This window comes from Myxocyprinus asiaticus, chromosome 41, assembly GCF_019703515.2.
Source record: "Myxocyprinus asiaticus isolate MX2 ecotype Aquarium Trade chromosome 41, UBuf_Myxa_2, whole genome shotgun sequence".
Classification (NCBI taxonomy): Eukaryota; Metazoa; Chordata; class Actinopteri; order Cypriniformes; family Catostomidae; genus Myxocyprinus; species Myxocyprinus asiaticus.
In genome coordinates, this window is record NC_059384.1 from 10,393,230 (window position 1) to 10,415,206 (window position 21,977).

At 41.0% G+C, this 21,977-nt stretch overlaps 1 protein-coding gene across 4 annotated transcripts in view; it reads right to left on the bottom strand.

Moving 5' to 3' along the window:
* Positions 1-1,712: 1,712 nt before the first annotated feature.
* The window catches only part of LOC127431748 (rho GTPase-activating protein 29-like), a 76,062-nt gene continuing 55,797 nt past the window's right edge, over positions 1,713-21,977 (bottom strand). For 3 of the 4 annotated variants that reach the window (XM_051682272.1, XM_051682271.1, XM_051682274.1), the window contains 12 exons: positions 19,865-20,002; positions 18,990-19,180; positions 17,772-17,926; positions 8,580-8,705; positions 8,114-8,212; positions 7,708-7,871; positions 7,222-7,410; positions 6,990-7,127; positions 6,235-6,467; positions 5,511-5,826; positions 4,132-4,246; positions 1,713-4,032 (listed from right to left, as the gene is read on the bottom strand). In XM_051682272.1, coding sequence (XP_051538232.1) covers positions 3,083-4,032; positions 4,132-4,246; positions 5,511-5,826; positions 6,235-6,467; positions 6,990-7,127; positions 7,222-7,410; positions 7,708-7,871; positions 8,114-8,212; positions 8,580-8,705; positions 17,772-17,926; positions 18,990-19,180; positions 19,865-20,002 — 2,814 coding nt within the window. In that variant the 3' untranslated portion in view covers positions 1,713-3,082. The remainder of the gene's footprint in view (positions 4,033-4,131; positions 4,247-5,510; positions 5,827-6,234; positions 6,468-6,989; positions 7,128-7,221; positions 7,411-7,707; positions 7,872-8,113; positions 8,213-8,579; positions 8,706-17,771; positions 17,927-18,989; positions 19,181-19,864; positions 20,003-21,977) is intronic. The other variant, XM_051682273.1, reaches the window with a different exon arrangement.

Here is a 21,977-nt window from a genome sequence, read left to right on the forward strand (position 1 = left end):
GCACAGTCAACTGACTGTTGGTTTTCTGCAGACTCAAAGTGGGTGTGTAATCTGATTGTTTTAAGGCCCTTTTCTCCAGTGTGTGAGCCAGGGTTCTGAGCCTTGTCTATATTGCATTGAACCTGTGACCTAACAACCAGCCAATTAGTGGAGGGAATATGAACTATTATAAATGCACTTTCATTAATTAGTGCTAACTTTGAAAATGCTATTTATATCATACATTTATTTGATTTATTGATTGATTGATCATTAATGTTGGCATTAAAGTGTACTTTTATTTTTAGTTTATGCTGATGGCTTATGAAATGCACATGGAAATGTTATAAAGGCCATGTACACACTGCAGCTAAATGTGGTTGCAACTCCTGATTGCTTAATCCTGTACTGTGTACAAAAATGTGTTATTAATGGCAGTGACTTTTAGCTGCCTTGTCAGGCAGAAAATAGCTATTAGAATGCATTTCCACTGTAAAAGAATAAGCTAAAACATGCAGTGATAAAAGCATTGATTATCAAGTTACAGTACATATAACACATTGTCACTCACCAATATTTTTAAATTAACGTTCTCGATTGTCGTGGTATAATAATAAGGGTAGCTTAAACCTAGAATGCAAAAAGGGGGTCAAATTGACCAGAAGGGGTCTGAAGTTTGGAAGATTTTATCAATAAAAATATATATTTCCTTAATCTTCCATGAAAGCTTAAAAAATCTTGCATGTGACCCTCACCAATGATATTTTTCTATCACTACCCCAAGACTGCATAAAGGGGGTCAAAATGACTCATATGCATTTTCTATGGAATTTTTACTTCACGTTGTTTTTTTTAATTATTATTTATTTATTATAAAGTTGTTTCAACTTTTTAAAATGTATGGCAGATACATTTTGAAACACTGACCTTCAGATATTTTAAATGATATTTTTAATCAGCTAGCTACTAGAGCTAATACTTAGGTAGCAAGTTGGTACATTTTGTCTGGAATTACTGTTTTTCTTTTTAACTTTTTAGAAAATATATATGATTTTGAAGCATAGACATTCAAATATTCTAAATCAGCTAGCAAGCAAACTATTAGCAAAATATGCTTGCATTTACAGCAGAGGCGGCTTTGGAAATGTTCAATGAGACACTCATAATGGCTTTGGAGTCAAAATCAGAGTACTCAAGATGATGATGATCCAGACTATAGACCAGGTTGTGCAGGTCACTGTGACAAAGTATTGTGAAGTTGTTTAGTGTTTTAATGAGAAGCAGATGAGGATTAGAACATTCCAGTGGAGAAAGGTGTCTGAACTATTAGATGTTTTGAATGTATTTGTGACAAAGGCTCAGAAAAAGTTAGTTCAAGAAAAGTTGCAATTATTTTAAAGAATAATGAATTTTATTTTATTTTAAAACATTCAAAGTGAACTAATGAACATGAATTAAATATTTGAAACCGTTGTGAACAATCTAATTCTTAAATTCTTGAAGATAAAGATATAAACAGGATACCTTTTCTTGGAAGAAACTCATTAAAAACCAATATGGGTCTTTTTGACCCTCTTTAAGCATTTGTGTTGGTTTTTTGGGTCATGAATTCTAGGGTTAACTTCCACGGAAGAATTGTGGGGACATATTTTTAGGGTACCACATCCGGATTGGTAGGTTGTGATTCTGAGTACAACACAAAAAAAGCAAAAGCATACAGTAATAGTAAAGCGTGACATCAACTCTGGTTTTAATAAGTTACAATTGTGTATTGTCACATGTACCTGTTCATACACTTCAGGGAAGGTAAGACATCTTGAAAATGCTGTTTAAAATCACTTAAAATTCAGTTAGATACATGGGTCCCATTTACAAATGACACTAATTAAGCCTTAGTCTGGATTAGATAGCAAATTAAATAAACTCCCATTGAAAATGCTATTAACACCAGGGCTAATTTGTGTTGGAGAACCAGCCAGTGGACTCTCATAAATGAAGGCACTTACTTTGGCTTGATTTGGATGTTATAGGTATATTGACATTTCAGAAATTGCAAAACTTTATCTGGACTATCAGAAAAAGAAAAGAGAAAAAAAACTTTGGATACTGATACAATAGTATATGAAAACACACATATAAATGGGAGTCAAAATGCATCTCTGAGAGCTTTCTGTTAGCAAACCAATGAACAATAATTCCATAATACAAACATTTCCTGTGTAAAAAATTATAAACAAAACACAATAATAAAACATGTCTGCACTTTTTAACATGTGTACATAACAGCTGGTATTTGGATTTCTTACACAAACAGGTCAGAACTGTCTGTAGTTCTTGAATAACAAAAGTAACACTGTATGTAAATCAACATTTCAGTAGCAACAAACATGTGGTTCCATTAAGTCTAATAAGTGCATTTTATGATTATAATAAAGTGACAATACTCAAAACAGTAACAGCTTGGTCGATTTGGTTTTGTTGTGTAAAACATAAAATACATAAATATAAAGAATACATTAAAACAAGGAAGGTGAAGTGTATAATTTCTGCACCATAAAACAGAATTTGTTAAAATAATGACTGTTTTCAAGCAGGTTTCACAGTCAAACAGATAGTCCTACCCCAAATTCATGCCATTGGTTTAGCCAATGTTGCGGTGTTGGACTAATCAGAATGCTCAAAAAAACAGAGCAATGTTTTCATGGCACCACAGAGCCACTGTGTTTACACTTTTTAGAGGAATCAACATGTGAATGGCTTTCTTATAGTTGTCTCTACATAAAAAGCTGGAATTGGATAAAGTATTTCAACATAAAAACATTTCCCCTTTAAGGAAAGCCATATACAGCATGAATGAAATTGCACAGTGGCAGTGATATTGTTTTGTCCTTGCATTGGTGCATAAGTTACGTGATAAACTAAAAAACATTTTAGTTTAAGTGCATACTGTGTAAATTCCTGTCCAAGGGTTTGCTTGATTATTAAAAACAACATATGCAGAATATATTAATATAAAGATATATCCTATATAATGCTTCCTTGGGATCTCTTCACAGTTATGGAAACATACATATCCACCTAAGCAAGTGTACAAGTCCAGATCTCAGACAAAATGAGCCTCCCTATGTTCAAGATCCTGCATATGCCGGGACCGAAGTCTCTGGTATACGGGTTTGGTCTCATTTTGCACAAGTTCGTCCAGACTGGAGCTGGGAGACTGGGGGACTGGGCATGTATTCTGGGCTTCAGGCTCTTGAGAAGGTTCTGGGTCCAGATCAGGCTCATCAACTGAGACTTCCACACCGAACCCTTCTTCCTCATCATCATCGTTCTCCTCTTCCTCCTCAGTGCTGTTAGCTGTTGCTCTGCTAGTCTTTAGCTCAACCTCTGCCAATGTTTTGGTTTTACTTCCTGGAGGTTTGTAAAATGTTCCAGGAGGAGGTTGCAGAGTCCTTGGTGCCCTGAAAGCAGTGGGAACAGGGCAGTACTCACTAACATTTCCTTCCCTGCGTAAAGTTCGTCCAGGCCTAACAGCAATTGTGTAGGAACTGTTAGCATGGATGGTGTTAGTGGTTTTGGTGTGTTCCGAGAAAGACGATGAAGTAACAGAAGAAGAGAGAATGTTGGCATCACTGGCTCCGGAGTCAACGGAAGAACTGGCCGTGATCACAAAAGTCTTAGGTGTGATTTCATGGTGCTTATATTGCTTGTCCCAAGTTCTTCGCAGTGTCTGTGTATCGATGTAGGATTTTCTATAACGACTGACTGCTCTGGACTTGGGTTTCTCCTCTTCAGATACCACCTCGATGACGGGATCACGACTGTGGTTGTCTTCCTGCTCTATGGAGTTCTTCACGTTACACTCGTCCACCTTGGCTAGGCTGAGGAGCTGCTCAGCTGGCATGCTGATTGGTCGAGAGCCCAGCTTTGATCTCAGAGGACGCAGCTGAACTCTGGAGACATGGTTGCGGCGAGTGAGGCCAGGCGAGTTCCGCATTTCAGGGACACTTGTTGACAGGAGCCTGTTGAGGTCTTCTGCATCAACATCTCCAACTGTGTGGAAAAATGAAGAGTCAGAGAAGTAGAAACTAGAGGTTTTTTTTGACATTATGTATATTTATCGGCTTGTAAGCCAAGGAAACCAATACTGACCTGCTGCAAAATCTCTGTCAGACCTTATTTTCCCCTCTTTCACCTCATCCACAAGGTGTATGGAAGGTATTACAGAGGAATGTCTTTTATACGCCCTAGCCTTTGGCTGTTGCTGCTTTGAAACAGTGAAAAAAACAAAAAAACAAAAACAGGATATTAGAATGTCTATTGTATATTGTATAGAACAGCTCAAATTAAACTAGTCTTATTCATTTTAGACTCAAACTAAGAGGACTTTTTGAATTTGGTATAATTTTTTATTCATGCAATTTTAAGGATTTGGTTTGAACTGTGCCTACCCTGCTGGAAAAAACCAAGTCATACCAACTTAAACCAATCAAGATGGTTTTTGGAACATGTTGGCTGGTTTGTTGGTAGTCCAGTGTGGTATACCAGCTATAACCTGCTTGACCAAGATGGTCTACCTAGTTGAAAACAGGTCAACCACCTGGTAGTTGAGCTAGTCAACAATCTAGAGCAGTTTGGACCATCTAAAAGCAACTAATGACCATAAATGACAAGCTTAGACTGAATTTTCTAGCAGGTAAATCTTTAATTGACATTTCTAGCAGTGTGGAGACTTTTGTTAGATTTCACTGATAAGAGTATTTCCTAAAGACAGATAAAATCTGGAAATACCAGGACATTTTTTAGTTGTAATTTCCAGGCCTGGCAAAGTCATTCACTGCAATAAAAATGAGTTCCTAATTTGCTTTTAATTAGTCTTTTATCGTTTTCCAGGATAATATGCATAAGATATCTGCCAGTGCAGGAAGATAAAATACACTTATTTTCAAGATGTATTCTCTGAAAGCAAGTCTAAATAGCTTAGACATTTTTGCTTCTCAAGTAAATATTTGTATTGTTGTAGGGGTTTTTAAATAGTTTTAAAAGAAAACAAGACAAATTATTTGTGTTGACTATAAATTCTCCTCCCTGCCCAGTAGGTGGCAATATGCACAAAGAATGTGAATAGCCAAAAACAAAAGAAGAACTCTTAGAAGAGAAAAACACTTAGAAGAGATTTATAGTAAAAAAAAAAAAAAAAAAAAAAGAACTTAAATATTGACCTGTTTCTAACCCACACCTATTATATCTCTTCTGAAGACATCGGTTTAACCACTGGAGTCGTATGGATTAGTTTTATACTGCCTTTATATGCTTTTTGAGCTTCTAAGTTTTGGACCCTGTTGACTTGCATTTTATGGACCTACAGAGCTGAATATTCTTTAAAAAATCTTCATTTTTGTACAGCAGAAGAAAGAAAGTCATATGCATCTAAATGGCATGAGGGGTGAGTAAATTATGAGATAATTTTCATTTTGGGGTGAACTATTGCTTTAACATTATCACCAATAAACAGCAACAAACTCCCTCACCTCTTTAATGCCCACCAGGGACTTTGAATGTCGGCTAAGCAGTCGTTCCTTCTCCTGAGATGTGAAGCGTGATTTGATGGGGAGTGGCGAGCTCTCTCCCACAGGGGAGGAGGGTGGAAGAGGACTCAGTGGAGTATCAAAGATCATCTCATAATGCCGGATCAAGAGCTCCACGATCAGGGCTTGGTAAGGGTAGTCCACCAGAGAGGAGAGAGAGACCTCTGCATCAGTCTGTCGGGGTTTGATCAGCGTGGGGCCAAAAATGATACCCAGATTACTGGCGGTCATCTTGTTCTCATCAGCCCTTTCTGACACTCTGTTAGAAAGAAAAAAATAATCTGTCACAAAAGAATCTGTTTTCTCTGTATTATCATTATTGTTTCTCTGCTATTGACATGACACGGTATTTAAAGAGATAGTTCACCCAAAAACGAAAATTCTGCCATCATTTACACATTCTAATGTTGTTCCAAACTCATATGACTTTATTTGTTCTGTGTAACTCACAAGGAGATATTAGGCAGAGTCACCATTCACTGTCATTACTTTCTTTTTACTTACTATGAAACTGAATGCTGTTTAAAGGAAGAAATAATCATACAGGTTTGGTGCAACATGAAGGCGAGAAAATTATTTTTAATTTTTGGTAAACTATCCCTTTAAATGAACAAATATCATAACATCCATCAATAATAGTGTTTGTTTGTATCTGTGTGAGAAACACCTATGCAAATGCTGAATGAGGAACTGCATGGTTTTGTAATGGGCTGGAGGCAGCTGACGCAGCAGGTCTTTAATTTTGAAGAGGACCCGGTTGAGCTCCACGCTAATCTGCGGGCAGTCGGAGATGGTTCTTCCTCTTGATGCCTCTACTTCATCAACAATGATACTCTGACTCTCTTTGGCCAAACCGATGAAGTCGTTATAGTAACGGAACAGAATGAGGGGCTCCGGCAGCTGAAGGATGTAAAATTATAATTTTATTATAAAAGCAAAATACATAATTATATAATATATATAATTATATATAAAGCTTTATTTTATTTCATTTTATTTTTTAGAAAAAAAAGAAAAAACAAATCTTCACATTTTGGGCTAAGCATGGCTTATTATCAGCATTGCATTTATTTTAAACTATTAATACATTCTTAAAATATTTAATTACTATTTAATTAATAATTACTATTATTAGTAGTAGCAGCACCAAAAGTAGTAGTAGTAATAATAATAATGTATTTATTTAATTTTAATGTATTAATTTGTATTTTTATATAAATGTTTAATAATGTTAATAGTTATAACTATATTTAATAAATGTAATACATATTTATTTACATAATAGTGTATTAATTTTATTTTAATGTATTAGAGTTTTCATTTTAATAAAAACTTTTTATCATTTTAATAATTAAATGCATTTATTAATTTATTCAGTAGCATTAAAAAAAATAATGAATAAAAATGAACTTTGATAGATACCTGGCGAAGGTAGAGTTTCAGGACATTGCTGATATCGTGAGGATAAAGATCTGAAAGCTCAACCAGGTCTTTGCCGTTCTCAAAAGCCTGACAAAGCTTCTCTACTCTTGATTTGGCCCCATTAACACGGTAGATTCCCTTGAAAAAACAAAACACCCCAGTTCAGTCTTGCTCAAAACTAACGGTTTATGTCCTCCAGGAAATACCTTAGACGCAGAGAAAAAGTACACACCTTGATGTTCAAAGCCCTGTTTTCAATCTCTGAGGTGCACTTTTTGATAATAAAGGGGATCCCATCAGTACTGTTCTTGGCTGCTTGAGCAAAGTCAATAGCAAACAGATGCAGTTTTCCTTGTAGCTTCTTATGCCCACACTGGATGGCTAGAGTCTCCAAACACTTCTTATGACAAGCAAGAGAACACTAAAAATAACACAGAGTTTAAGATTAGATTATATCATTAAATAGTTTATTAAATCCCCATCACACAAAGCCACACATTATTCTTCACTGTAAAGACAGCATGAAACAGTATGTGCAACACATTTAACTTAAATAATATGCTGTATTTCTGAGTGAAACAGAATTTGTTTTAGCAGGAAATAATGTAGGATGGGACTTTAATCTGGCATTGGCTGGATTTGAAAGGAATGAAACATGTTGAGTTGTGATATTATTGGTTAATTTTATTTAACACATGCATGATTTTTAAAAACTCACCTCCTCGCATTCAGCACCGTGAAATACCACGAGACTATCACACTCCCTGCACTTTGACGGGGCGCGGAGCTTTCGTAGCTTGTGCGTCTGAGCCGCTTTAGACATCTGCGTGTTCCGGAAGGGTCCGGGAGAACTGGCTGCCTCTGTAACCATCTCACTCAGACCTGGCGAGAAAAAAGAAGAGCCCAAAAACAATATTTACAGTCGTTATTTTTGGTGTGTGCACATTTAGACCTTCCCAAAAGACTTTGAAAAATGTTTCCAGTGGACAGTCAACATGCTTGGACAACATTCTATGCATTGTCTGTGGGTTATAGTAAAAAAAAAAAAAAAAAAAAAAAATGTGTGCAATGTCAAACAGCTTTGGAGCATGTTTGAAAATTTTACATAATGCACAAAAGCTCACCATTATCGAAAGGAGATGGCGGTTCTCTCTCATCTAGGTCATCTGCTGAAGACATAGTGCCTGTGGATGGAGTTCTAGGAAGCCTTCTCTTAAAGTCAGCTGGATAAGGCGGAAAAGACTTATTAGTCGACTTTAGTTTGAAATCTGTTGCATATTTTTAATTTTTACAATTATTAAAACAAATTCTTACAAAACATTAAAATTATTTTGCAAAATCATCCACAGCTAGTATACGAGAATGAGCATAAAGTGAAAAATTACTGTTAGCAATACACTGCAATATGGTATGCAGCAGGAGCTGTGACTGGGCTGTTTACCACAACTATGCCACGCATGCTCGTGACTCAACACCTGTCAATCATGTGTGTTTGCTTGCCTCAAGGGAGTGATTATTATCGTGTCTGTAACTGTAAAAGACTATTACTCTTACTGCAAGTGTTGCAGTATGACACGTGTGTTGTTGTACCTGGGCTTGCTGTTGGGGAGTCAATTGAGCGAGATTCACTGCTTCCTCCGGCGCTCTCAGAGTCACTGCACATGCCTCCACCGCTGCTGGTTCTCCAGGCACGGAATGGACCCTGGGTCCTAAGAGCTATCAAACACACAGATGCAAAGAGGACATTCAGAAATGCTTGGGCTCATCCATGGTGTGGATAGTCATAACATTGTCGACTTATGTCGGAATATGGTTCACTTTTAAGCAATTAATCTACCCAAGTGTACTGAACATAATACAGAGTGATTTTTAACATTATCAAATTTATGGGCGTTTCATCAACTTTGGGCATTTTTCACGTCCCTGTGGTTGATTTTGTTTTTATTAAAATGAACAGATTTCCACATTTTTTCTTTTTGTTATAGGCCATCGTCATTTATTTTTGGTCATAGATTTTATTGTTTTAGCCTTGTCCTAGACCCAGACTTTCAATAAAAAACTATGTAAATTAATTATAAAAATTAAAATTATTACATGTTTAAAACTATAATAATCTAAAACAAGAGTGAAATAAACATAAACCATTTTAATATTGAGTGTGAAAATGATTTCCATCAATTTTTCATAAATTACGAATGTCTCACAATTTTGGTGTAATTTACACCACTAAACATTTTTGCCCCTAATAAGGTTTTCTCAAATGTTTATGTATTTGTTTTCAAAGTCAACAAAAGTGTCAGTGAAGAGTATGCTTAATTTGAAATATGAGACATTATGTTTGAAGAAAACAAATACAATTCAAGTTAAATATCACCCGTGAGCAGTGTTGGGTGTAATTGGATTACAAAGTAATTAGTTACAGTAATCAAATTACTTTTAGGCACAAAAAGTAGTGTAACTCATTACATTTTACATTCTTGTAATCAGATAACAGTTACTGACTTTCAATGAAAGTAATTTTAAGAACATTACTTGGGTTACAAATATTTCTAAAATAAATACTATTTATGTACAATATAATTTAAATGTGAATTCATATGTTCATATATACGTCTGTTTATGTTTCTGTGACAGCTGAAGGGTATGAACAATTATTTTGAATTTGTTGAGAAAAACAAAAAACATTTTGTGAAATGTGCTTCAGAAAGTAAAGTAATTAGTAATGTTATTTCATTGAAAAAGTAATCAGTAAAATAATCTAATTATAATTTTAGAGAAGTAGTTAGTAAATTGTAGTGGATTACTTCTTGGGTGTAATTTAACAAACACTGGTTGTAAGCAGAATATTTTTATTGGGTGTCAAGCTGAAATTTTGCAAAAGTGAATGCAACAAGGGTGAACATAGTATTTAATTGTGTTTTTTTTTAGGATAAATAAAATGCTAGCTATGATATTAGACTTATTAAGACAAAGGTGTCATTGTACAACCCCAATTCCAAAAAAGTTGGGACAGTATGAAAAATGCTAAAAAAAAAAAAAAAAAAAAAAAAATGTGTGATTTGTAAATTACAGTGCATCCGGAAAGTATTCACAGCGCTTCACTTTTTCCACATTTTGTTGTGTTACAGCCTTATTCCAAAATGGATTAAATTCATTATTTTCCTCAAAATTCTACAAACAATACCCCATAATGACAACGTGACAGAAGTACATAAGTATTCACAGCCTTTGCTCAATACTTTGTTGAAGCACTTTTGGCACCAATTACAGCCTCAAGTCTTTTTGAGTATGATGCTACAAGCTTGGCACACCTATTTTTGGGCAGTTTCTCCCATTCTTCTTTGCAGGACCTCTCAAGCTGCATCAGGTTGGATGGGGAGCGTCGGTGCACAGCCATTTTCAGATCTCTCCAGAGATGTTCAATCAGGTTCAAGTCTGGGCTCTGGCTGGGCCACTCAAGGACATTCACAGAGTTGTCCCGTAGCCACTCCTTTGTTATCTTGGCTGTGTGCTTAGGGTCGTTGTCCTGTTGGAAGATGAACCTTCGCCCCAGTCTGAGGTCCAGAGCACTCTGGAGCAGGTTTTCATCAAAGATGTCTCTGTACATTGCTGCATTCATCTTTCTCTCGATCCTGACCAGTCTATCGTTCCTGCCGCTGAAAAACATCCCCACAGCATGATGCTGTCACCACCATGCTTCACTGTAGGGATGGTATTGGCCAGGTGATGAGCGGTGCCTGGTTTCCTCCAGTCATGACGCTTGCCATTCAGGCCAAAGAGTTCAATCTTTGTTTCTCATGGTCTGAGAGTCCTTCAGGTGCCTTTTGGCAAACTCCAGGCGGGCTGTCATGTGCCTTTTACTGAGGAGTGGCTTCCGTCTGGCCACTCTACCATACAGGCCTGATTGGTAGAGTGCTGCAGAGATGGTTGTTCTTCTGGAAGGTTCTCCTTTCTCCACAGAGAAATGCTGGAGTTCTGTCAGAGTGACCATCGGGTTCTTGGTCACCTCCCTGACTAAGACCCTTCTTCCCCGATCGCTCAGTTTGGCCAGGCGGCCAGCTCTAGGAAGAGTCCTGGTGGTTCCAAACTTCTTCCATTTACAGATGATGCAGAAATGTTTCTGTACCCTTCCCCAGATCTGTGCCTCGATACAATCCTGTCTTGGAGGTCTACAGGCAATTCCTTGGACTTCATGGCTTGGTTTGTGCTCTGACATGCACTGTTAACTGTGGGACCTTATATAGACAGGTGTGTGCCTTTCCAAATCATGTCCAATCAACTGAATGTTTCATAGGTGGACTCCAATCAAGTTGTAGAAACATCAAGGATGATCAGTGGAAACAGGATGCACCTGAGCTCAATTTTGAGTGTCATGGCAAAGGCTGTGAATACTTATGTACATGTTATTTTTTCCGTTTTTTTATTTTTAATAAATTTGCAAAGATTTCAAACAAACTTCTTTCATGTTGTCATTATGGGGTATTGTTTGTAGAATTTTGAGGAAAATAATGAATTTAATCAATTTTGGAATAAGGCTGTAACATAACAAAATGTGGAAAAAATGAAGCGCTGTGAATACTTTCCGGATGCACTGTATATTCACCCTTTGCTATATTGAAAGCTCTACAACTACACATCATATGATGTTTTACCATGTGAATTTAATTATTTTTTAAAAATGTACAGTAATTTCAAATCAGATGATTGCAAACCACTCCAAAAAAGTTAGGACAGTCGAGTGTTTACCACTGTGAAACATCACCATTTCTTCTAATAATACTTATTAAGCATTTGGGCACTGAAGACAGTTTGTTTGTTAAGTTTAGAAAGTGGAATTTTCTCCCATTCATCCATTATGTAGGTCTTTAGCTACACAATTGTACAGGGTCTTCGTTGCCATCTAATGCGCTTCATAATGTGCCACACATTCTCAATTGGAGACAGGTCAGGTCTGCGGGCAGGCCAATCTAACACAATGCTTACACAGTCATGCACTTAAAATCCAGGCAGTATGTGGTTTGAAGTTGTCCTGCTGGAAAAGATGGTGCTGGATGGCAGTCTATGTTGCTCCAAAATTTTTACATATCTGTCTGCATTCATGGTGTTCTCAGATGTGCGAGTTACCCATGCCATGGACACTGACACACCCCTGGGCCCATACAGACACTGGCTTTTGGACCTGATGCTAATAACAGCTTGGATGGTCCTTTTCCTTTTTGGCCCGGAGAACACAATGGTGCTTTTCAAAAAACTTTTTGAAATGTGGACACTTCGGACCAAAAAACACAGTTCCACTGTTCTACTTTCCATCTAAGATGAGACCGAGCCCAGAGACTGCGCTTCTGGACTGTGTTGATGTAGGGCTTCTGCTTAGCATAGTAAAGTCTTAACTTGCATCTGTGGATGCAGCGGCAAATGGTGTTGTCTAACAAAGGTTCCCTATCTGTCACTCACTCGACGTTGGTGTCGATGTAGTGACACTAGGGGTCACTCTTGGGAGCCCGAGACACCTCTGGTCTTTGATAAAAGGCCAATGAAAATTGGCGAGTGGTATTTGCATGCCACTCCCCCGAACATACGGGTATAAAAGGAGCTGGTATGCAACCACTCATTCAGATTTTCTCTTCGGAGCCAAACGGTCATGCTCATTGAGCTGAATACTACTGTTCATTCACCTGCTGGATCTGATGGCGCATTTCAGCGGCTTCTGCCTCCTCTGCACTGGTGCACTGCAGAGAACGCCCCTGGGCGCTTCGGCAGAAAAACTAGAGAGTACATTTTCTGAAAGAGCATTTTTCCCCTCTAAAAGAGTATATATTTCTCTAAAAGAGCGCACACACGGAACGTCTTTTTAAAGACGCGTCTTTTTAAAGATGCTTTTCCGATTGTGTGTTATTCCTGGTTGTGCTCGTTATCTCTCGCCTTCTAACGGTCACGATCACTGTCTTTCGTGTCTGGGCACTGCTCACGCGGAGACAGCGTTCGTGGATGGTCACATTCTCATTGCGAGAATGTTTCCATGGCAACGTTGCGGTCGCGGCTCGCCTTCGTAAGGAAGCGAGCCACCCCAGAGGCTCCCGCCTCGGTCCTTTTACCCACGGGTTTGAGGCCAGCGCGGCTAGCACTGGGGGCGATTTGGGGACCCCAATGGGACCGCCTCCGCCGGGTATCCCCCCGCGGACCTCCCATTCCCCAGCACGCTCGTCTGCCCCGATCGGGCTTCCGGGTGAGTCCGCCGGCTCGTCTCACAGCGAGTTCGACCTCTTATTCGGAGCCCGCGAAAGTGATGAGCTCTCGAGCGCAGCATCGGAGAGCGGGCTCGTCCAGTCGGAAGCCTCAGCTGGGCTCCTCCCTTCGGGGTCGATCGCCCAGTCACAGGCTGACGCGGAGATGACGACATGCTTTCCCGGACAGCCGCGAGTGTCGGCTAGAGTGGATTTCACTGCTCTTCCCTGAACCCAGTCGGTGCTGGCCTGTTTGAAGGTGTTCAAACAGAAAACAGCGGTTCCACTGAAACATTTTCAGAGGCTCCTGGGGCATATGGCATCCTCGGCGGTGGCCACCCCGCTCGGGTTGATGCATATGAGGCCGCTTCAGCACTGGCTCCAGACTTGAGTCCCGAGACGGGCATGGCACCACGGGACACACAGCGTGGCCATTACGTCGGTCTGTCACCATCTTTTCAGCCCTTGGACCGACCTCTCGTTTCCACGAGCAGGTGTTCCGCTAGAACTGGTCTCCAGGCTGGTCGTGGTCACGACAGACGCCTCCAAAACGGGCTGGGGCGCTGTTAGCAACGGGCACGCAGTCGCCGGCCTCTAGACGGGTCCGCGGCTGCGTTGGCACATCAACTGCCTCGAGTTACTGGCAATTCTGCTCGCCCTGCGGAGGTTCCAGCCGTTGATCCAGGGCAAGCACGTTCTAGTTCGGACAGACAGCACGGCAGCGGTAGCATATGTCAACCGCCAAGGCGGTCTGCGCTCCCGCTGTATGTCATAACTCGCCCGCCGTCTCCTCCAACAGAGTTAGCAGCACCAAGTCGCTGCAAGCCACTCACATCCCGGGCAACCTCAACACTCTGGCGGACGCGCCGTAACAACAGGTTACCCTCAAGGGAGAGTGGAGACTCCACCTACAGGTGATCCAGCTGATTTGGAGTCGATTCAGTCAGGCACAGGTGCACCTGTTTGCCTCCCAAGAATCCTCCCACTGCCCGCTCTGGTACGCCCTCACCGAGGCCTTCCTCGGCATAGAAGCGCTGGCACACAGCTGGTCCCCTGGCATTTGCAAATATGCGTTTTCCCCAGTGAGCCTGCTCGCACAGACCCTGTGCAAGGTCAGGGAGGACGAGGAGAAGGTCGTCCTGGTAAGCACCCTACTGGCCCACCCAGACGTGGTGCTCGGACCTCACGCTCCTCGTGACAGCTCCCCCCAGGCAAATTCCCCTGAGGAAGGCCCTTCTTTCTCAGGGAAGGGGCACCATCCGGCACCCGCGCCCAGACCTCTGGAATCTCCATGTCTGGCCCCTGGACGGGACGCGGAAGACCTAAGCTGTCTCCCACCTGCGGTGGTAGACACAATCACTCAGGCTAGGGCTCCCTCTACGAGGCGCCTGTATGCCTTTAAGTGGTGTCTGTTCGCTAAGTGGTGTTCTTCCCATCAGGAAGACCCCCAGAGGTGCGCAGTCAGATCAGTGCTTTCCTTCCTGCAAGAGAGGTTGGAAGGGAGGCTGTCCCCTTCCACCTTGAAGGTGTACGTTGCTGCCATAGCAGCACACCATGACGCAGTCGACAGTAAGTCCTTAGGGAAGCATGATCTGATCATCAGGTTCCTAAGAGGCGCCAGGAGGTTGAATCCCTCCAGGCCACGCCTTGTTCCCTCATCGGACCTCTGTAGTTTTTCAGGGTCTACAGAGAGCCCCCTTTGAGTTTTGCAGTCAGCCGGGCTTAAGGCACTCTCCTTGAAGACTGCCCTCCTGACTGTGCTCACTTCCATCAAGAGGGTAGGTGACCTGCAAGCGTTCTCTGTCAGCGAAACGTGCCTGGAGTTCAGTCCGGGCTATTCTCACGTGATCCTGAGACCCCCGACCGGGCTATGTGCCCAAGGTTCCCACCACTCCTTTTAGGGACCAGGTGGTGAACCTGCAAGCGCTGCCCCAGGAGGAGGCAGACCCAGCCCTGTCGTTGCTGTGTCCGGTGCGCACTTTACACATCTATTTGGATTGCACGCAGAGCTTTAGAATCTCTGAGCAGCTCTTTGTCTGCTTTGGTGCACAGCGGAAAGGAAGCGCTGTCTCCAAGCAGAGGATCGCCCACTGGCTCATTGACGCCATAACTATGGCATGTCTCGCCCAAAACATGCCGCCCCCGGTAGGGCTACGAGCCCATTCTACCCGTGGTGTAGCGGCTTCTTGGGCCCTGGCCAGAGGTGCCTCTCTAACAGACATTGCAGAGCAGCGGGCTGGGCAACACCCAACACCTTTGCAAGGTTCTACAACCTCCGGGTGGAACCGGTTTCGTCCCAGGTAGTGGCACGCAACACAAGCGGATAAGCCCGGGATAGCCGGCCGGGTGTATCGCTTGCACATAGCGCCTTCCACCTCCTTTTGAGCTGAAGACGTGCGCTGTTAATTCCCAGTAGTGTTCACAAAAGTTGTTCCCTGGTTGACTTCCTCCGAGCCCTGTGGCAGTGGAGTTTTCGGAGAGACTCGCTGCCGGCCCAGTACACGCGCTAACTAAGAGCCCGGTTCTGGGGTAGGTGCTCCGCATGTGGCAGTTCCCTGTAAGGCTAACCCCATGCGATCTATATCTTCCGCTAGTTCGTTTCCCTACTGGCAAACTGCGTCTTCCTTGGGCAGAGCCCCTCAGTCTCCATGTTGTAGTAACTCCTCCCCCATTGGGCAGAATCTACCTTGAAGGCTCTCCACATGGTTGGAAAGACCATGTGATGTATTCTTCCACTTAAATATCCCCCCCTCTCTTGGGGCGAGGTGTGGTCTCCGCGGTGTCCTCCCCTTGGGAGGGACACCCCCCGACTAGACCTGGCGGCCCAGTCAGATAATCCCCCTTCTTTTTTAGGGAGTGGAAAAAGAGAAGGGGAAAGAGGCCATGACTGCGTTAAGCCTGTCTCTATCTCTGGGTAGTCGACTTGTCCCCAAAAAGGGCCGTTTGACACTCATAACTGTGTTGGGGGAGGTTACGTGTCGACCTGGTGCGCTGGCTATGAGGCACATAGCAAGTCTGCCCACCACACACCGCCAGTTCACGTAACACAGTTCAGCCTTGTGGTGTTTTGTATAGGGACCCCTAGTGTCACTACATCGACACCAACGTCGAGTGAGTGACAGATAGGGAACGTCATGGTTACTGGTGTAACCTCCGTTCCCTGATGGAGGGAACGAGACCTTGGTCCCTCCTGCCACAACGCTGAACTACCCGCTGAAATGGCCGGACCTTATATCGGCTCCTCAGCGTAAAACCTGAATGAGTGGTTGCATACCAGCTCCTTTTATACCCGTATGTTCGGGGGAGTGGCATGCAAATACCACTCGCCAATTTTCATTGGCCTTTTATCAAAGACCAGAGGTGTCTCGGGCTCCCAAGAGTGACCCCTAGTGTCACTACATCGACACCAACATCTCGTTCCCTCCATCAGGGAACGGAGGTTACACCAGTAACCATGACGTTTACTAAAGTAATCCCAAGCCCATGTTCATACTATCCATTACAGATGAATGATGTTTTTTAAGACAGTGATGTCTGAGGGATCGAAGATCATGCGCATTCAGAAATGGTTTTCGTCTTGTCCTTTACGCACCAAAATTTTACCAGATTCCTTGAATCTTTTAACTATATTGTGCACTGTAGAGGGTGAAATGGCCAAAATCCTTCCAATCAGTCTTTGGGGAACATTGTTCTCAAAGTGCTGGATTATTTGCTGAGGCATCTGTTGGCAAAGTGACAAGTCTTCAACGATCCATGCTCTTGAAGGAATAGGCTGTATTTGGAGGCTCCTTGTACAGTATACAGTACTATGACACAATTGCCTCACCTGTTTAACATCTCCTGTTTCACACTGCCTTGTTATTTCAACTTGTCAAATTGTTATTAGTCTTAAATTGCCCCTGTCTCAACTTTTTTGGAGCATGTTGCAATCATCTGATTTAAACTTACTGTACTTTAAAAAAAAAAAACAAACAAAAAAAAACACTGAGAGTGTTAAATAGGTTTTATTGAGACTTACTTCTTGAAGTCTACAGTGCTAAATTGCCCTCAGTTGAAGAAGCACCCGACTGTAACGGGTCAGACTCTGCATAATTCATTGCATATATGAAGCTGATATGACTGTAACAAATAATAATGATATCAGCAAAGGATGCTGGGTGCAGTGCTGCATGAAAAGCCGCAGCCTACCTCCTGTGCCCTTTCTTCAGCTGATGCTAGTTCACAATCTCGTAAACTTTAATGAGATGTCTTAAAACACTAATGTGTCCAATTGATCTCTCTTAAAACCAGGTCTGACAAGTGTATCTCGGACTGAAAGTCTGATCTGCCATTAGTGAAAAGAACAAACTTGTCCATGAAAAAGATGGATGAGGGTTCATTCTGAGGGACTGATTCACTTTTAGCATTCCAGGGGAGTCAGCCAAACCCTGCCGTGATCCAGTTTAACTGAACCTCGATGAAATGTGTCTGCGCTTTCATTCTTAGCTCAGAATGTGAAGTGTGACGTTTTTGCTGTAAGCTATTATCATTGTTCAAAATAGGTAGTTTGATGAGTTACCTTGTATATCTGTGCTACTGTTTAAGCGACCTTCCAAGATCTTTCCTGTGCGTGCTTGGACGTGACTTTCCACCTCGTCTGCGCTCAGAAAGTCACCAGGTGTGAGAGACACTTGGGATGAGTGACTGCTTTTCACTCGCTTTGAAAGGGGCAGCCTGTAGGAACAGAAGAAGTATCTTAGAAAAACTGTTAAAACCATTCTGAACCAGTTTATACTAGTTGTATACTACAATACAGTAAAACTGATAAAAGACAGAGCATAAATTGTTATATGTGCTAAGGTCTTTGGTATCCATATGTACAGTGGCCATTAAAATCTTTTACTTTGAATGGTAATGTTGGTGTATTGCTAAAATGTTCCTTGTCCGATGTCAGAGTAGCATTCATGAAACATCTGGCTATTTAAAAGATCTTTATCAGTTTATCGCACAATATTTGTACAAAAGAATGCAGTATCTTCCAGATGATGCCTTTTCCACAAGCATCTTGACAATGCATGAATGCTACTGGGTTACTGTATACTATATAGACAATTTTCATACATGTGTATGAGAGAGAGATTGGTGTAATTTCATTTTCACCACTCTGCTGTCCCTTAGGCCTTTTTCAGTAAACACTTAAACAGCCACTCACCTCTTTAAAGTTGAAAACAAAAAGCCTTCAACAAAATCATTCACCAAGACATTTTACTGAATAAAAAGTTATCATATTTCACCTAAAATATGGGTGTTTTTAAATGGACTGTTTTTGAGCTATGTGTTTTTAAAGTGGTTGCTCTGAAATATAGTCCACAAAACCAGGATATCAACAACCCTGATATCAGGGTTCTGATCAGGTATCAGAATGAGTGTGTGCGGACGTGAGCGCTAGTAAAGAAAAAGAAGTAGAGATATTCCTCCCTTCATTTCTCTGCCTCGTTCCATGTATCCCTCTCTTTGCCCTGACTGCAGCCATTTCCTCAGGAAGACCTGAGGGCGAGCTCACAATTGTGTGACATTCTTACCAACACAATTCCTCGCTCTTTCTCACTCTTTCTCCATCACTCAATGGCTTAAAAGTCACAGAACTGGCAAAAACAGGCCAGCTTTTGCCAGTTTTAAGGGGAAAAAAGCATAACTTGGCATAGTGATTCCAAAACAAGGATTTTCCTTGATACTCACTGCGCTGGGAATGTCAAAGAAGAGGGACAAAGTTACAGATTATAAACTCCAGACATACCCTGTGTTCTGTATACCAGAGAAGTCAAAAGAGAAGGATTCCCCTCTGGTCTGGTCAGAGGGCAGACTCTTCACAAATTCAGTGTAACATAGTCCAGGTTCATACAATTTGGAGTTCTCACACAGTGTCTGAAAGTTTACAGGAAGGGACACCACCTGGGCCTGCTGCATCTGAAACCAGTTAACCGTAACCTACACATAAAAGAAATATGCATTAGTTTCATCAAAGGAGTACAAATCAGGCTAGTTCCCAGTACCATGTTTTTTGAATTTTGAATTCGGAGAGGAAAGATATGAGTGGAGATGGTAGTTTCTATTTCATATGTGGGTGTGTGTTTGTTTGTGATGTCAATTTTATAAATTATGAAAATTTAATTTTTATGTATTTATGTGTTTTTTTATGGTGTCATTTCATTTTATCTATACTTGCAAAACCATATTCCCTATGGGAATATAAAACTTGACTTTTTTATGTCATTACTGAAAGTGACCAACAAATCACAGCCTATTAGAACATATAAAGTATTTAATGTTTTATATGCAGCTATGTGGTATGGGATTCTGGACCAATGAGAGTTCACTGAGATTTCACAGAGTAAAACATAAAAATAAACCAAAATATTTTGCTATGTGACACCGTTGATGGTTACACCTCATTTGGACAGATTAACGTGGAACAGGTGTGATTTATTTCTGCGGTAAGGACACAGTGAAACACTTAATCTGTAGCCTGAGGTCACTGTTAAAATATAGGAAACCAATTATACTCGCCCAAAAGGAGACCAGGTGTGCCTGTTTTGTCTGAATGACCAGTAATAAGTTGGTTTTATCAAACATTGTGTGTGTATGTGTGTGTGTGTATGTGTGTGTACTCACTGCTTTCAGGGTCAGGTCACACTGAAACACAAGCTCTCGTATCTGAGTAAGGATCTCACTCTTGGTGTTGGCTAGGTCCACTCTCTTTACCCCAACATCAGTGATGCAATGCTTGTAGTGTTCTCGGGCTTCCTCTGCCTAGAAACAGCCACATACATACACGATTATATTTAGACAAGGAAATGTTCTGCTTTTCTCATTTCCTGGGCAAAAATCATATTTATGTCATACAACAACAAATTATTTACAGCAGTATTGCAGAAGCTACTATGAAACTGTAGCTTGACAAGTTACAAGCTGCTCATAACTACGGTCAAGCTACCCTTATGAAAGGTAGTTAGGGGGACATCTTACATATTATCAGATTTTATACAACAGTTAGTTACGGTGCCTGAATCTGACTGGACAAGAGGCGTTCCAAGAGTGTTGATAGCTTAAACCATCAGCACTGGGACGCTTTACATTTGTATCCCTCAGCTTGTGTTCGTGGCATTCCAAATGTTTTAGAGCAGTGCAGATGTGTAAGAGCAGCTAGATGTCTGAATGTTCATTCATCCCTGTGATATTAAAGATTTGAGCCAGCAGGTGGTGACAAGAACGTCTTGTGTGTGTCATGAGCAAGTTGACCCGAGTAAGTGCACAAATTTCTATGAAGTCATCCAGAATTGTCTCTTACTCCATGATCGCTCGGATTACTACTACACTATAGCTGAGAAATAGAGTTAAACTAACAGCTTCAGTATTACTGCCGATCACAGCTGAGAGTCGCGACAGACAAAGTAATCAAACACACTCCAGCTGGGAGAAGTTGGGAGAAGATTTAAACTTGCAACATGGCGGAAGATAGAGCGGCGTCAAAATAAGAGTTCCTCAAGAAATATACAAGAATGAAACATATGGCAGATAGCACATATGGCAGCATCACTCCATACTCGCAATCGTTCTGTAGTGTGCATCTATAAGCACAGCTTTGATTACCTGTGGCCTCGTGCCTACGACTGAATCACAGCTGTGCTGATAGCTGGACACACATCACTCTTGCTCGTGTGATATTGCTTTAATATAATTTATAAAAATAAATAAAAAATCAGAGCAGTATTTACCTGGTACTAAAAAACAGAGTATTTTATTTACATAATAATTTAAAAATAATACATAAACATGATCAACAGTAATATTTAGGGCTGAATTATTTAGTTTTTTAAATTTATGCATTTAATGCAGTATCCGTTTTTTAACTTCCTAAAACATTAATGTGTTCCCCCCATGTCCTGTGGCTAAAATTGTCATATATACATTTCCAGGAGGTACTCAACTACACATCTTAGCACAAAAACTGATTTTGTGGTGCAGTGCAAGCTTAAGGCCAAAGTATACTTTGGTTGTCCGCGTTGCTGATCGCTCCATGCATAGTATGCGTGACGCAACATTCGTCATCAGCACAGTTTGTGTTGACTGTCTGCATGCGTTAATAATAGAATTGTTCAGTGTTAGTTCATGTTAGTTCATAGTGCATTAACTAATGTTAACTAATACAACTTTTCATTTTAAAACTGTATTAGTAAAGTTGAAGTCAGAAGTTTACATACACATTTAAACTCAGTTTTTCACAATTCCTGACATTTAATCGTAGAAAACATTCCCTGTCTTAGGTCAGTTAGGATCACTATTTTTTTTTTTAAGAATGTGAAATGTGAAATGAAAATTATTTATTTCAGCTTTTATTTCTTTCATCACATTCCCAGTGGGTTAGAAGTTTAGATACACTTTGTTAGTATTTGGTAGCATTGCCTTTAAATTGTTTAACTTGGGTCAAACATTTTGGGTAGCCTTCCACAAGCTTCTCACAATAAGTTGCTGGAATTTTGGCCCATTCCTCCAGACAGAACTGGTGTAACTGAGTCAGGTTTGTAGGCCTCCTTGCTCGCACGTGCTTTTTCAGTTCTGCCCACAAATTTTCTATTGGATATTCTATCAGGGCTTTGTGATGGCTACTCCAATACCTTGACTTTGTTGTCCTTAAGCCATTTTGCCACAACTTTGGAGGTATGCTTGGGGTCATTGTCCATTTGGAAGACCCATTTGTGACCGAGCTTTAACTTCCTGGCTGATT